Here is a 14,086-nt window from a genome sequence, read left to right as displayed (position 1 = left end):
TCATGGAACACTACATCAAAAACTAATGATGTACTGTACGGTGACTAACATAACAATAAAAAAATTTTTAAAAATTCATTTCCATGTTAAAAAAACCAAGAAAGAGAATGTGTGTTCTGCCTTTGCTAAGTGGATTGGTCTCTAAATGTCAATTAGATTTAGTTGGTTGATAGGTTCCTTAAATTTCTGTATCCTTGTTGATATCTTGCCTAATTGTTCTATATCAGTTACTGAGAGGGTTGCCGAAATATCCAATTATAATTATGGATTTGTCTATTTCTCTTTCAAAACTACTACTTTTTCCCTTATATATTTTGAACTATTGTTAGTTGCACATGCATTTAAGATTGTTGTCTTTTTGATTAATTAGCTTTTTTTTTTTTTTTTTTTTTGGAGAGAGAGAGTATGCATGCGTGGGTGGGGAGAGGGAAAGAGAATCACAAGCAGACTCCACGCCCTGGTGCGGGGCTCAATCTCACGACCCTGACATAATCACCAGAGCTGAAATCAAGAATTGGATTCTCAACCAGTTGAGCTACCAGGTTCCCTGATAAATTAGCTCTTATGTTATTATAACATGTTCTTCTTTCTTCCTGGTAATATTCTTTGTTGTGAAGTTCATTTTTTCTGTTATTAGTATAGCTATTCTAACTTTCTTATGACTAGCAGTGCATGGTATATACTTTCAATCCTTTTATTTTTAATCTGTATCTTTATTTTTAAAATAAATTTCTTATAGGAAGAATATGGTTTGGTGTTGCCTTTTTACTCAGCCAGAAGATTCCTGCCTTCTATTAAAGTATTTAGATTATTTATATTTAATATAGTTATTGAATGGTTGGATTTAACTCTAAAATCTTATGATTTATTTTCTATTTGTCTCATCATATGTATGGTTCTTAGTCCCTTTTTTTTTTTGCTTCCCATTGGATTCTTCATTATGAACTTCACTGAGAACTAATTCATGTACAAGACACTATATTCTCCTAAAATGTATAATTTGATGAGTTTTGACAGTAGCGTATACACATAGAATCACTACCATAATAAAGAGACAGAACACCTCAATAATTGGGCATTTTTAGTATTCCATTTTATCTTCACTGTTGGTTTATTAGCTATATCTCTCTTTTTTAGTAAAAGGTTTACAACTTGCATCTTTAAATTATGATAGTTTACCTTCAAAAATATCATACCAACTTAGGAATTATGCAAGAATCTTATAAAATTTCCTCCTCCATTCTTTGTGCTACTAAGTATTCATACATTTCACTTCTACATATATGTTAAGCCCCACAATATATTGCTTTATTTCTGCTTTAAATATTCATTATCTTTTAAAGAGATTAAAATAGGAGAAAAATGACTTTATATTTACCCACAAATTTCCCATATTTAATGTTCTTCATTCTGTATGGATCCAAGTTCCCATCTGGTGTCATTTGTTCTCTGCCTGTAGTGCACGTGTAATGCTGATGACAGATTCTTTCAACTTTTGTTTGTCTGAAAAAAAGTCTTTATTTTGCCTTAATTTTTGAAATATATTTCCCTGGGTATATAACTTTAGGCTGACAGTTAATTGCTTTCATCACCTTAAAAATGCTATTTCATTTCTTTGGGCTTGAATAATTTCTGAGAAGAAACCCAGGATTCTTATTTTTATTCCTCTCTATATAATGTACCTTTTTTTCCTGTGAATACTTCTAAGATTTTCTCATTCTCACTTGTTTTTAGTAAAATGATTGTTTCTCTTGATGTGTTTTTCTTTGTTTTTATCCTGCATGTTATTTGTTGAACTCAAATTGGGAGATTTATAGTTTTTAACGAATTTGGAAAATTTTCTGTTATTTAGTCAAATATTATTTTCTGCCTCTCCCTCCTTCTTTCCTTTTATTAGGGCTCCAATTACATATACATTGTTCTATAGGTCACTGAGGTTGTATTCATTTTTTCCCCAGTCTTTTTATTCTCAGTGCTTCAGTTTGGATAGTTTCTATTGCAATGTCTTCACATTTTTTGACCCTCTTTCCTCTGTAGTCTCTAATCTTCTGTTAGTCCCATTCAGTGTATTTTTCATATCTAAAATTTTTGTTTGCATTTTTTATATCTTTCATTGGTCTTCCACTCCTGTTAATTTTCCCTCTGCTTTCTTGACATATGGAATATAAGAACTGTTTTAATGTTATTGTCTGTTAATTTCATCTCTTTATCAATTCTGAGTCTGTTTCTGTTGATTGACTTTTCTCCTGGTTTAGGGTCAAGTTCTCCTGCATCTTGGCATGTCTGGAAATTTTGATTGGAAGCCAGGCATGATAAATTCTGTCTTGAGTATCAGATATTTTTCTCTTCCTTAAGGAATATTGTGCTTTATTCTGGCAGGCAGTTAAGTTTCTGAGGATCAGTTTAATACTTTTGAAGCCTCTTTTAAAGCTTTTAAAGAGTGGGTCTTGAGTAACTTTACCCAAAAAATGTGACCATCACTTGACCCTTCTGAATGCCCTGTCTATTCAATGAGGCCTCTTCACTCTGGCTAAGTGTGACATGAATTATTCCTGGTCTAATGTGAGCTCTTGGATTTACCCAGAGTATAGCCCCTCAGTAATTGTTCTTTCCCCCAAACTGTAAAGCTTCACCATATTCATGTGAAGATTGATACTCAGCCAGACTGAGAGGACTCCATGCAGATTTCTGGAGCTCCTTCGCTTCATAACTCCCTTGTGTCCAGTGCTCTGTTCCACAAATTCTAGTCACCTTAGTCTCCCTGAACTTAACTCAGTGAGGCCACTGGCCTTTGTTTGGGATTCCCCTCCCTGTGTGATGATCTGGAAATTGCCTTTAGGCAGAAAGCCAGGGTGAGCATAGGGCACACACAGTTTATTTACCTTTCTTCAGGGATCATAGTCCTAAGCAGCTCTGTTGACGAGTGTCTGAAAATGAATGTTTTTATTGTATTTTACCAATCATTTCTAGTTTACAGTTGTGGGGGAGATCATTCCAGACCCTATCACTTCTTCGTGGCAGAAAGCAGAAATTCCCCAGACACAATATACTTCTTTCAGTTTTGCTTATTCTACCTTGAGTGCAGAATAAATGTTGCAGATTGCTGGCCTCTCTCACAAATGCAGCCTCTATTTATTCTGGGGCTTTCCTCCCTTATCTCTTATACCCTTAGTTCTCAGAAACTTTTAGCCTAGAATTTCAACTGGACTGTTGAAATCAATGTACTGACCTCCTGAATTATAACTTCACTAGCACCAAGATTATAGTCTCAAACTGAGCCAGTTTAAATGGAAAATTCATTTCTGGGAGGCACGTTATTGGGGATCTGTTTTTGGAAAACCACGTTGTAATATAAAAAATTCCAAAATTAATGATGACTGTAATACAAAATTTATATATATAGGAACAGTGGTAAAGGATGACGAGGGACATTTGTGCTTCCCTGGAACTGCCAAGTAGAATCCATGGTTCAGGATAAAATTTGCCAAGCGTCTCACCTTTTAAGTTCAGAGGAATGTCTTATGGATGCCAGTCTCACCCTGAGATTTGCTAACAGAAGGCATCCAGCAGAACCAGTTTCTTAAAACCCACTCCTTTGGTCTTTATAGAATAAAGGACACAGGGGGGGCAAGGATATTAAATCTTTGAAGGAAGGTTCTTGAAGTATTAACAATGCCTTCTCCCTCCCCTTTCCTTGTTGGAGAGCCTGGGAGGCAGGGAGCAGGGAAGTTTCTATTTGTTCCACCCTCTTGTTTTGAAATCTGTGTTTCCCAAGTTTCCTCCACCCCCAGTAAGAACTGTGGGGGTGGGGAGTAGGACTGTGTGCCGCTGAGCTGACAGAGCATTTGGTGTTGTTGATGGAGCTGTGAGAGAGCGTGCCCCAGGGCAGCCTGTGTTCCCACCCTTGGCTTGGCAAGGACTGATGAGTGCTTGCCATGAAAGGTAGCTGGGCCTTGCCAGAAGCAAAGACTTTTGGGTGGATTAGGTGTTGCCTTGGTAATAGGGGAGAAGAGGACAGGGGAACTGTGCAAGGGTGGGCCCTGTGGAGCTGCCTAATGAGCTGACAATTTCATCCCCACTCAAACACTTGATTCCAGCCCCTTGGTGTTGGGCTGGGAGACAGAGAAGCACTCGCCAGCTCTGATGTCATTTGCTGTGTAAGCAGAGATCATCCCCCCTCTTCTCCAAGCACAAGGAAGACAGAGAGGGAGAGGAAGTTTTGACAGCTTGGATTTCAAAAATTATAGGATCAAATATTAAAGTTGGATGAAGTGAAGAAATAAGATGTCTGACTTTGTGTAGGCAGGGTGTAGGTTTGGGGACCCAGAACATTTAGTGTTGCTTGAAAATAAATGAATTTCATTTCTGCACATATCTATGTTGAGACTACTCTATCAAATGTATCAATGTGTTTGTGCATGTATGTCAAACTAGTGATAGCCTTTTAAAAAAGCTTTCATATTGTGTCTGATATTACACACTTGCAAAATTCCCTTAAGAGAATTTTACTGCATGGATTGATTTGACTGAGGCTTTAAAAGTATATTTCTTCAATAGAGGTCCACCATAAGATACCTACCTCTCTTCCTGCCAAATCTCCTTGTGGCAAAGCATAGGCATTTATTACTCCCAAACCCTTTGAATGGTACTTGAGATTAGGGTCATCTGTCTCAAAAATTTTCATTGCTCTGCTGATGAGTAGGCATGAAAGTGTCCAAATGTCTTCGAGTGTTTCCATGGGGACTCCTTCAGTCATCTTCAGCACTTTCATTTCAATAAATCAGATGAGTCTGAATGACTTTCACTGCCTTGTCAGCATTGGATAATTGGTTTGGCTTCGTGAGGGACAAGTTTGATCACTCAGTTATTAGAGTCACAAATATGAATTTTGGATATTACCTTGTGGCTGTTACTCTGTGTGTGTGTGTGTGTGTGTGTGTGTGTGTGTATGTTTTAGCAAAATGCATAATAGCCCATATAAATATGTAAAAGTGCTTAATGATAACATATGTATTAGTTTCCTATTGCTGTTGTAAAAATATTACCACAAATTTAGTGGCACATTTATTACCTCATAGCTCTGAAAATCAGAAATCCTCACGTCAAGGTGTCAGTAGAGTAGTATTCCTTTTGAGCCTCCAGTGAGAGAATCCATTTCCTTGCCTGTTTGAGCTTCTACAATCTTCACCCTTCCTCACTCCAACTGCTCCTACCATGGTCACATCTCCTCCTCTCACTGTGACCTCTTCCCTCCCTCTTATAAGAGCCAATGTAATTATATCGGATACACTGGATAATCCAGGATAACCCCCATCTCAAAATCCTTAACTTAATCACACCTCAGAGTCCCTTTTGCCATGGAAGGTAATGTATTCAAAGGCTCTGGTGATTAGGATGTGGACATCTTTTGGGGTTACTACTACCACATTATATTAACTCAAAAAGCAAGAAATAGTATGATCTCAGGCACCTCTAAAACTTCAAAAGTTAGTTTCTGATTGTGACTTCCTGTCTCTCTATTCCTTCCTGTCTCTCTATTGCCTTCATTTCCTTGATCCATCTTTTCCCCAACTTTATTGAGCTTACCAATTTCTGAACCCTTTTATTGTGTCCCAATGTCATTCCTCTATCTTTCCTCTTCTGTTCCTTCTAGACCCCATGATTCATCCTTCCAGTCACTCTTGCCAATACCCTGACTCTCACCTGCTAGCGTGTATTATGCTAAGTGAAATAAGTCAGTCAGAGAAAGACAAATGCCATATGACTTCACTCATGCATAGAAGAAATAAAACAGATGAACATAAGGGAAGGGAAAAAAAGAGAGGGAAGCAAACCATAAGAGACTCTTAACTGTAGAGAACAAACTGAGTGTCGATGGAAAGAGGTGGGTGGGAGATGTGCTAAATGGGTGATGGGTATGAAGGGGGGCAGTTGTTATGACAAACACTGGGTGTTATATGTAAGTGATGAATCACTAAATTCTACTCCTGAATCCAATATTACACTATATGTTAACTAACTAGAATTTAAATAAAAATTTGAAGAAAAAAAATATATATATATTCTTCTTCCCTTATCTTTATTATCAGATCAGATATTCATCTGTATTTTCTTATATTTCTTCTATACCTTTTTTTACATTTCATCATTTAATCTATCCAAAGTTGTGTGTGTGTGTGTGTGTGTGTGTGTTTTGTGTGTATATGTGTTTCAAGGGAGGAATGTAGCCTTTTCTTTTTTACCAACCAGTTAGCCATTCCTTGTAGTCCACTCATTCAATCATTTATTATGCTCTTACTGATTTGAAATGCCGTTTTATTAGTTGCTAAATTTATATGTATAAATGAAAGCCAGTTTCTGGGCATGCTTTCTATTTTGTTGATTTTTCTTTCTATCCTTGAACCATACCACATTATTTTAATTATCACAATTTTATAATAAGTTTTGATGATGTGAGTATGCTTTAACTACTTGTTCTCAAGATTTTTCAGTTGTTTTACTTGTTTATTCTGTTAAATTTTAAAAAGTTTGCAATTTTAGAATGGAGTTGTATAGTACCTATAAATCATTTGAAGGAAGAAATGGCATCTTTAAGAATGGAATTTTCTTTTCCAGAATTTAGTATATCTTTCCATTCTATTTGTCTTTTGAAAAAGAGAAAAATATACATTATACAGTCATGAAAAAATATAATTTTATTATAGTATTAGATTTATAGTGCTAGTATTTTATCTATGATAAGTGAAATTTGGTGCTCTTTTGGGTTTATTTTGAGGGGTATATTCAGTAAAATAAGTTGAGAAGATTTTCATTGTTCTGTTTCTTTGGTGTGATTTCTTTTTATTATTTGCATTATTTAATTTTTAATTTTCATGTTCCAGAAGTGGAGCTAGAAATACATTCCCCCCAACTCCAAGATTGTGGATGGTAGATTTCTCTTTACATACATACACAGAGAAGAGGGTAAAGCATGAACATCCTCCTGAGAACTGATGGGTGAAAGTGGGAGCTTGTGAGCCAAAGGGAGAAATCTCTGGTAACTTATTCCTCATCAGTCGGTGATTACGCAGCAGTCAGTCAGTAGACTCATCCAGTGGATTCTACCCCAGGGCAAGCAGAGTTTCTGTGATGGCTCAGTGGGTGCATTAGCTTGGTAGGCATGTCTTGGTGCATTCCACGCACCTGCTGAGACAGCCCTGGGCATCCTGTAGGATGTGGGGCTGGGGTTCAGGGGCTGGAGTTCCTAAAGCAAAAATGATTTATCATGAGAAAACCAAACCAAACGCCAAAACTGATCACATAATTGTATTTCAAACAGAGCAGTGATGCAGAAATCCAGATTGCTGCAATGGACGTAAGTGGAATCAGCTTTAGATCTAAAGACCACTGGCATCAACTTCTTTGGCTGTTACTTTGGTGGCTCAAATAGGAAAGTGTTATTTGCTAGAGGAGAGGAATAGTCACAAGGTCCCAGAGGAATTGTCCCAGGAAGGTCCCAGAGGAATTGTCCCAGGAAGTCCTAAAAAAAATTCCACTTCTTCAGGTTTACTTTCTGGAGAATCATGTGGAGAAATGGTTTCCTTGTAAATGGTGGCTTTGCTCTTTTTCTGCTTTTTCTTAAAACATTCACTTTTCTTTTCCAATATCAATTCTGTAGTTACATACCACTTTTTCTTTTTTAACATAAAACTTCTCCACTTCAGGTCAAAATATAACTTACTCGATGCTAGACCTAATATTCTCAAAGACCTCGGAAAAATAATAGTTACAGTGTCATGGACATCTATATCTTATTTCTTATCTTAAAAGGGAATGCTTTTGGTGTTTGAGATGACTTTTTCTTCTCATGATATGGGGTACTTTTATATTACTAATGTTATCATCAGAAATAACTGTTAAAATTTCTCAGATGCCTTGGAGCAACAATGGAGAGAATCATATGATTTTTTTCTTTTGTGCATTACAGTGGTCCCCACCTTATCTGAGTGTTCGCTATTCATAGTCTCACTTTCCGTTGACTGCAGTCGACTGCGGTCCGGAAGCAGATGATCCTCCTTCTGACACAGCGTCAGAAGGTCAATGGTAGCCCAAGGCTACATCGCAGAGCCTGTGTCCTTCACCTCATTTCATGTCGTCCGTAGGCATTTTATCATCTCACATCATCCACCATGAGAAGGGTGAGTACAGTACAATGAGATATTTTGAGAGAGACTACATTCACAGAACTTTTACAGTATATTGTTAGAATTGTTTTATTTTATCATTGCTGTTAATCTCTTGTGACTAATTTATCAATTAGACTGTATCATAGGCATATACGAATAGGAAAAAAACATAGTATATATATGGTTCCATACTGTCTGGGGTTTCAGGCATCCACTGGGGATCCTGGAACGTGTCCCCTGCAGATAAGCAGGGATGATTGTATTGAGACAATGTTTTTGAATAAAAATCTTAGTATTTAGCCATCCTTCAATTTTTAGAATAAAGCTTATTCAGTTTTGAAAAATAATTTATAGAGTATTGGATTTATGTTGTGAATACCTTAGTTAAATGAAAAAAATTTTTTTTGCTACGTTGGCTTTGTTTTGAGGGTTATATTAACTTTGATAAATAATTTGGGAAGTATTTCATCATTCTGTAATCTTGGAACAGTTTAAATAACATGAGAGTTGTTACTTGAACGTTTTCAAAGACTTGCTCATAAAACACTCTGAACCCAACTCCTTTTTTGGAGATTGTTATTTGAACATTAAAAAAAAGTCTTCCATGAATATCAGTCTATTACAGCTTTCCAATTCTTATTGAATCCCATTTACTTGAAAATTGCACATTTCGTTGGGTTCTAAGAATTTGTTGCCATAGAGCTATAAAGTTTATTTTTATAATTAAAATAATTTGTTTCACATCTAGGCTTATATTGCCAAGTATTTGTTTCTCTCTCTCTTGTTTACATATTTTAATGCTATTTGTATAGATGAGATACTGTGTTTATTAATCAATTTACTTATGTATCAATTCCACTGTTATTTTCCTGCTGTCTTAATTTCTGCTTTTATTTTGATTAGTTTTTTCCCTACATTTTTCTTTTTTAAATTATTAATTAATTAACTAATTAATTTATCCTTACGTTGTTCTAAGATGTATTTCTATGTATTCTCTACTACATGTTCTGCATTAGTCTTATTTAAAAGTAATTATGGTCAAAGATTTTGTAAATTAGCTTTTTAAAAAAATTATTCTTTTTAGATTTATCAAAAAGATACACATATTTAAAATCAGAAAATAATTAAGAACTAGGTTCAGTAAACCCATTTTCAACAGTGGAAGCAAAATAAGAAAGGAGACACCAATGTTGAATATGCCATGCAGTTATCACATTGGGGTTGTTTGGTCTTTATTAAAGTTTCAGTTTGCATATAGGAAAAGTTTCATAAGACTAAATCATGAGATCCAAATACACTCAGGGTTTTAACTAAATTGATGTAATTATTACTAACATTGCCTGTTTGAGGCAACTGTGACATTATTGCAATAGGGAACAATCCATCACATTTCCTTCAGACTTGCCCTGTGGCCCAGGTTCATTTTCCCAGCCTCCTGCAGCACTTAATACTTGAATGCCTTGTTCTACATCTGCTGCTTTGACTTTCACATATTTCTTAACAAGAAACACAATAGAGTTTTATTTTCCTCAATTAAATGGAATTACAATTGTAAAAATTAAAATCCAATGACCAATTTTAGTTTTAAGAACTAGAAGAGGGAGAAAAAAGATGTTATTATCAATAATGAATTTGGAAAGAATTCTTTAAAACATAATGAGGGCAAGTTATTTGGGATATAAGTGTATTCTATTCTTATATATGTTTCTCTGTAAAGGTGCCCCCTTCCCCCCACCTGGGGCAGGGAGGCGGAGGTGAATTCCACTGCTTTCTTGGATGCTTCCTCTCCTGCACTGCCAATGCCCAGGGGGTAACCAGTCTTCAATGGCGGCTCAATCCAGCTCTTTCATTTAGAATTAGATCTCATTCCAACTTAGGCTTCTCTTTCTCTTCTTCCATACCTAGAAATTCAGGCACAGTACTTTAACATCAGATTAAACTGTTAGCAGGTTTGCCAAGGCTGGTCAAAAAAATGCTCTCCTATCCCCACGTTTCCCCTTCTACTCTGCTGCACTCATCCCTTTTCTCCTAGCTTAGAAGGAAAATCTTTTACAACTTTCTTCAGAAACTTCCTCAGTGACCTCTGTCCCCACCCTTTCCCCCCAAATCAGGGCACACCCAGGCCTTACGGCTCCTGGGAGTGATGGGTGCAAGTTAGTTCTTGACTCATTGAGTTTGCACAGAAACCCTAACCAGACCGCTTTGTAACCAGCTTCTAACAACAGGAGGTGTGCAACTGATGAGTCTCAAACAGACCTAATTTATTTTTATTTCAGTCATGTTTCTTCTCAAGGCAAGGACTGGATTTTCAAAAGTCAAAAAAAATTTTTTTTAACTCATAGAGAGCTTATTAGGGATAAGAACAATCCATACCTTTGTGTACTTAAACTCAAGTTCTCCTTCTATTCAACCCAGTCCTGGTAGAACTATGTTTTACCTTCTGAGGGACTCATATGTAGTGGACTAGTAAGAGCTTTGCCTGTTGTCTGTGGTGAATAGTTAATTAATGATGTTTCATTTTCCTGGAGATGAAAATGTTGAAGTCATTCTCATGAATTAAAGTTAAATCTGGTAAATACTCCCCACTACTTCTTTCTTTTGCTTCTTGCTAAATACTCATCTTCTGAAACAAAATTCTCAGAGACTTTTGCTGGAACAAAAGAACCCCAATATTGCTTTGCAAGTTTTGTTGGTATTATTTTATAAGTTATAAGTTCTCTGAAGGCAGAGCCCTTAACTGGTTTGTTTCTGATAATATCCCTAGCACCCAACACAGTATAGACTCATAGTTGGAGCTCAATTAATCTTTATTGAATCAGTTAATAAACAATGAACCTAAGGAAAACCTCAGAAGGCTATGCTAGTGGGAAAGCAGAATAAAATATGGAACTTCACAATATAAAAAAATTTAAAGCCTAATCCCAGAGGGTCATCACCATAGGGCCTATATTAGGAAGGACTCCCCTTCCCCCCAGCTCCCAACTCCCAATATCTGTTTTGTGGAATGTGGGTAACATGCTCTGAACAGGTGTCCTTAGACAGTCTTTCAGGTTTGGTTTTCATGACTAAGGAACTGGCAGAGATCTGTAACACTTTTTCCAAAGTACTTCTCAGAAATCATATTAAGGAAAGCTTCAGATTGAGGAGTAAAGACATCTGAAGGGAGAAGAAATTGGGTTAAGGGGAAGAAGGCCAGGAGATGCCTTAGTTGTTGGTAACCAAGGCAAAGGCAGAAAAACACAACAGGGACTCTGTTCAAACAGCACACATGACTTGGGTCCCAACTTTGTCCCATGTTCCCTCTCCTGTGGAGAAGCTCTCAGGAACTAATAACTGCTTGCTTTTCTTTAAAGTCTGTTTCCTCCTAAGTGTTCTCCTGCAGATGGGTTGACTTGGCAGCAATAGTGGAATCTTCAAAAGTGGGGGTGGAGAACAGGGGGTGTTCATTGACCCAGACAGGAAAAATGGCTCCCCACCTACTTTAGTTTGGCAGCTTTGAGGTAGAGGGAAAAAATTAGACAGCTGTAAATAATATTTGGAAGAACCAGAGGTATAATTTCCACACAAATAGCAGAAAGAAACCTGTCACAAAGCTGAGGCAGGATGTGCTTTTGGGAACATAGAGGAAGAGTTGATTGACCCTGAGAGAGTTAGTCACATGTGATTCCCCCAGGCAGGGAGAAAGGCTCAACCAGAGGGCAGCACTGGGACATTGCAGGCCTGGGTGGGCCTGTGTGGGACATGAGCTGGATGGGCAGCTGGGCAAGGAGGTTTCTGTCACATAGGCCTGGCTCCAAACTCCTTTCTCTTTTGCTTGCTTTCCCTGTCCTCACCCCAACCTTTCACTTTTGGATACTTTCATTTCTGGTTGTATAAAGTTTGACTTTAATAAGATTGGTCACCCCAGTTAGACACACTGGAATTGGAATAAATTCTTAGATTAAATACAGAAGTATGTCAGCAGTTATAGGTTGAATTGTGTGCACCCCCTCACCGTGCCCCCAAATTCATACGTTGAAGTCCTAACCTCAGAACCTCAGAATGTGAGGTGTGGCTGGACAACTGTTTGCTAAAGAGATTAGGCATGTCATTTATGGATCCAATTAACCATTTCAGCAGAAGCCAGGAATGATCTGTAGGGGACCTTCTTGTCTGATGATTTGGGCCCCTGTGAATTACATGGGAAGCCAATAAGGTTTTTTGAGAATTTTGTACCAGCAGAAACACTGCTAGCCTGGGCTGAAAGGAACAGAGACAGCATGAAATGAAGGAAGAATGACTCCTAAGGTGGTTCAGGGTCTACCTTCCTCTAGAAGGTAGGGCCACCACCCAGGGGCAGGGACACACCCTCCTTCTGATGAGCTCTGTGGATGGAGCATTCAGCCAAAGAGGATCATTCTCAAGCCTTTAAATCTAATAGAATTTGCCCTATGTTTCAAACTTGGGTGAGAACTGCAGCCTACTTTTCAAACCCTGTGATTTCTCCTTTTTGGAAAGGATATGTGTATTCTATGCCTGTCCCACCATTGTGTTTTGGAAGCAGATAACTTTCTGTATGGCTTCACAGGTTCGCAGATGGAAAGCAGTTGTGCTTCAAGATGAATCATACCCCAAGTCTTAACGACACCTGATTTAGATGATATTTAAGATGAGATTTTGGACCTAAGAGTTGATGTTGGAAAGTCTTTTGGAGCTGTTGGGGATGTATTTTGCATGAATGAAATACATGAATTTTGGGGCAGAAAGCAGAGTGTTATGGGTGGAACTGTGTCTCTCCTCAGAATGTGATTGTATTTAGAGATACGGTCTCTACCAAGTTAAAATGAAGTTATCAGGTTGGACCCTAATCAAATATGACTATTGTTTTTATAAAAAGGGGATATTTGGAGACAGCCTCACACATAGGGACAAATGCCATGTGAACATGAAGACAACCATCTACAAGCCAAGGGGAGAGGCCTGGAACAGATCCTTCCTTCACGGTCCTCAGAAGGAATCAATCCTGCCAATACCTTAATCTTGGTCTTCTGGCCTCCAGAACGAGGAGACATTGCCCTTTGATTGTTTAAGCCCCCAGTCTTCGGTACGTCACTGTAGCAGCCCTAGCAAACCAATACAACAGTCACAAACCCTTGAAAGTAACCTTGAGTTACTTTCCTTTAAAAAGAGCAAATGCCTAACTATTAATTTACCCTGTTTCAAGGGCTTTTTGTTCATAGTACATATCAGGTTGGACTATTTTGTTACCTTATAAACTAGGTCCATGGATCTTAGTGAAGTTTCTAACCTCCCGTGTGACTGGCTTTTCAATGGTGACAAACTGATGGCTCACTAGAAGTGACACTGGATTGAACATTACCCAGGCTGTCTCTGCAACCATCTGTTTTGGTGGGTCACCTAGGATTTCCTGGCTCAGCTGCTGCTGAGTAAAAAGAAAGGGCCAGCTTGGATGGTTTCTAATATCCTTTTCAATTTTAAGATTCTGTAATAATGTGATTTTATCCCAAAGTTGAAGTCAGTATAACCTAACCAAGTGGAGGAAGTGAAGCCATTAAAAATCGTTAGGGATACAAGGAAGGGTGCTTAGTGTGGTATCCCTGCTTCTTGGGGGATTTTGTTTGGGGTATAGTAAATGTATGCAGGATTGTAATACTGTACTTGATTTTATTTAATTCACAGCACACACACACACACACACACACACACACACACACACACACAGCATACACTGCTTTTAATCAGCAGTTTCAAATTTAACTATCTACAGAAGCAGGCAGCTAAGATGATGGAGAAAAGTGGCCAAGTGAGAACTAGGAACACTTAGGGAGCCATCTCAAGGGGGCAACTGATCCTCAGTTCTAATACATTGTTGCCAGAAGAGAACAGTGAGCTTGGTGTTGCCAGATCCTAAACTATTTGAT

At 37.7% G+C, this 14,086-nt stretch overlaps 1 protein-coding gene across 6 annotated transcripts in view; it reads right to left on the bottom strand.

Annotated features, from left to right (window-relative positions):
* Positions 1–903: 903 nt before the first annotated feature.
* AIG1 (androgen induced 1) overlaps positions 904–14,086 on the bottom strand; it is a 247,898-nt gene continuing 234,715 nt past the window's right edge. For 2 of the 6 annotated variants that reach the window (XM_045810097.2, XM_087865543.1), the window contains one exon: positions 904–7,243. In XM_045810097.2, the coding sequence (XP_045666053.1) occupies positions 7,146–7,243 (98 nt within the window). In that variant the 3' untranslated portion in view covers positions 904–7,145. The other 4 variants (XM_087865542.1, XM_045810098.2, XM_087865540.1 and 1 more) reach the window with 3 other exon arrangements.

The sequence above is a fragment of the Ursus americanus genome, chromosome 11 (genome assembly GCF_024610735.1).
Source record: "Ursus americanus isolate L20-20 chromosome 11, mUrsAme1.1.p, whole genome shotgun sequence".
Taxonomy (NCBI): Eukaryota; Metazoa; Chordata; class Mammalia; order Carnivora; family Ursidae; genus Ursus; species Ursus americanus.
The sequence above is the reverse complement of the archived record's forward strand: the minus strand, read 5'-3'. Positions and strand labels throughout refer to the sequence as shown.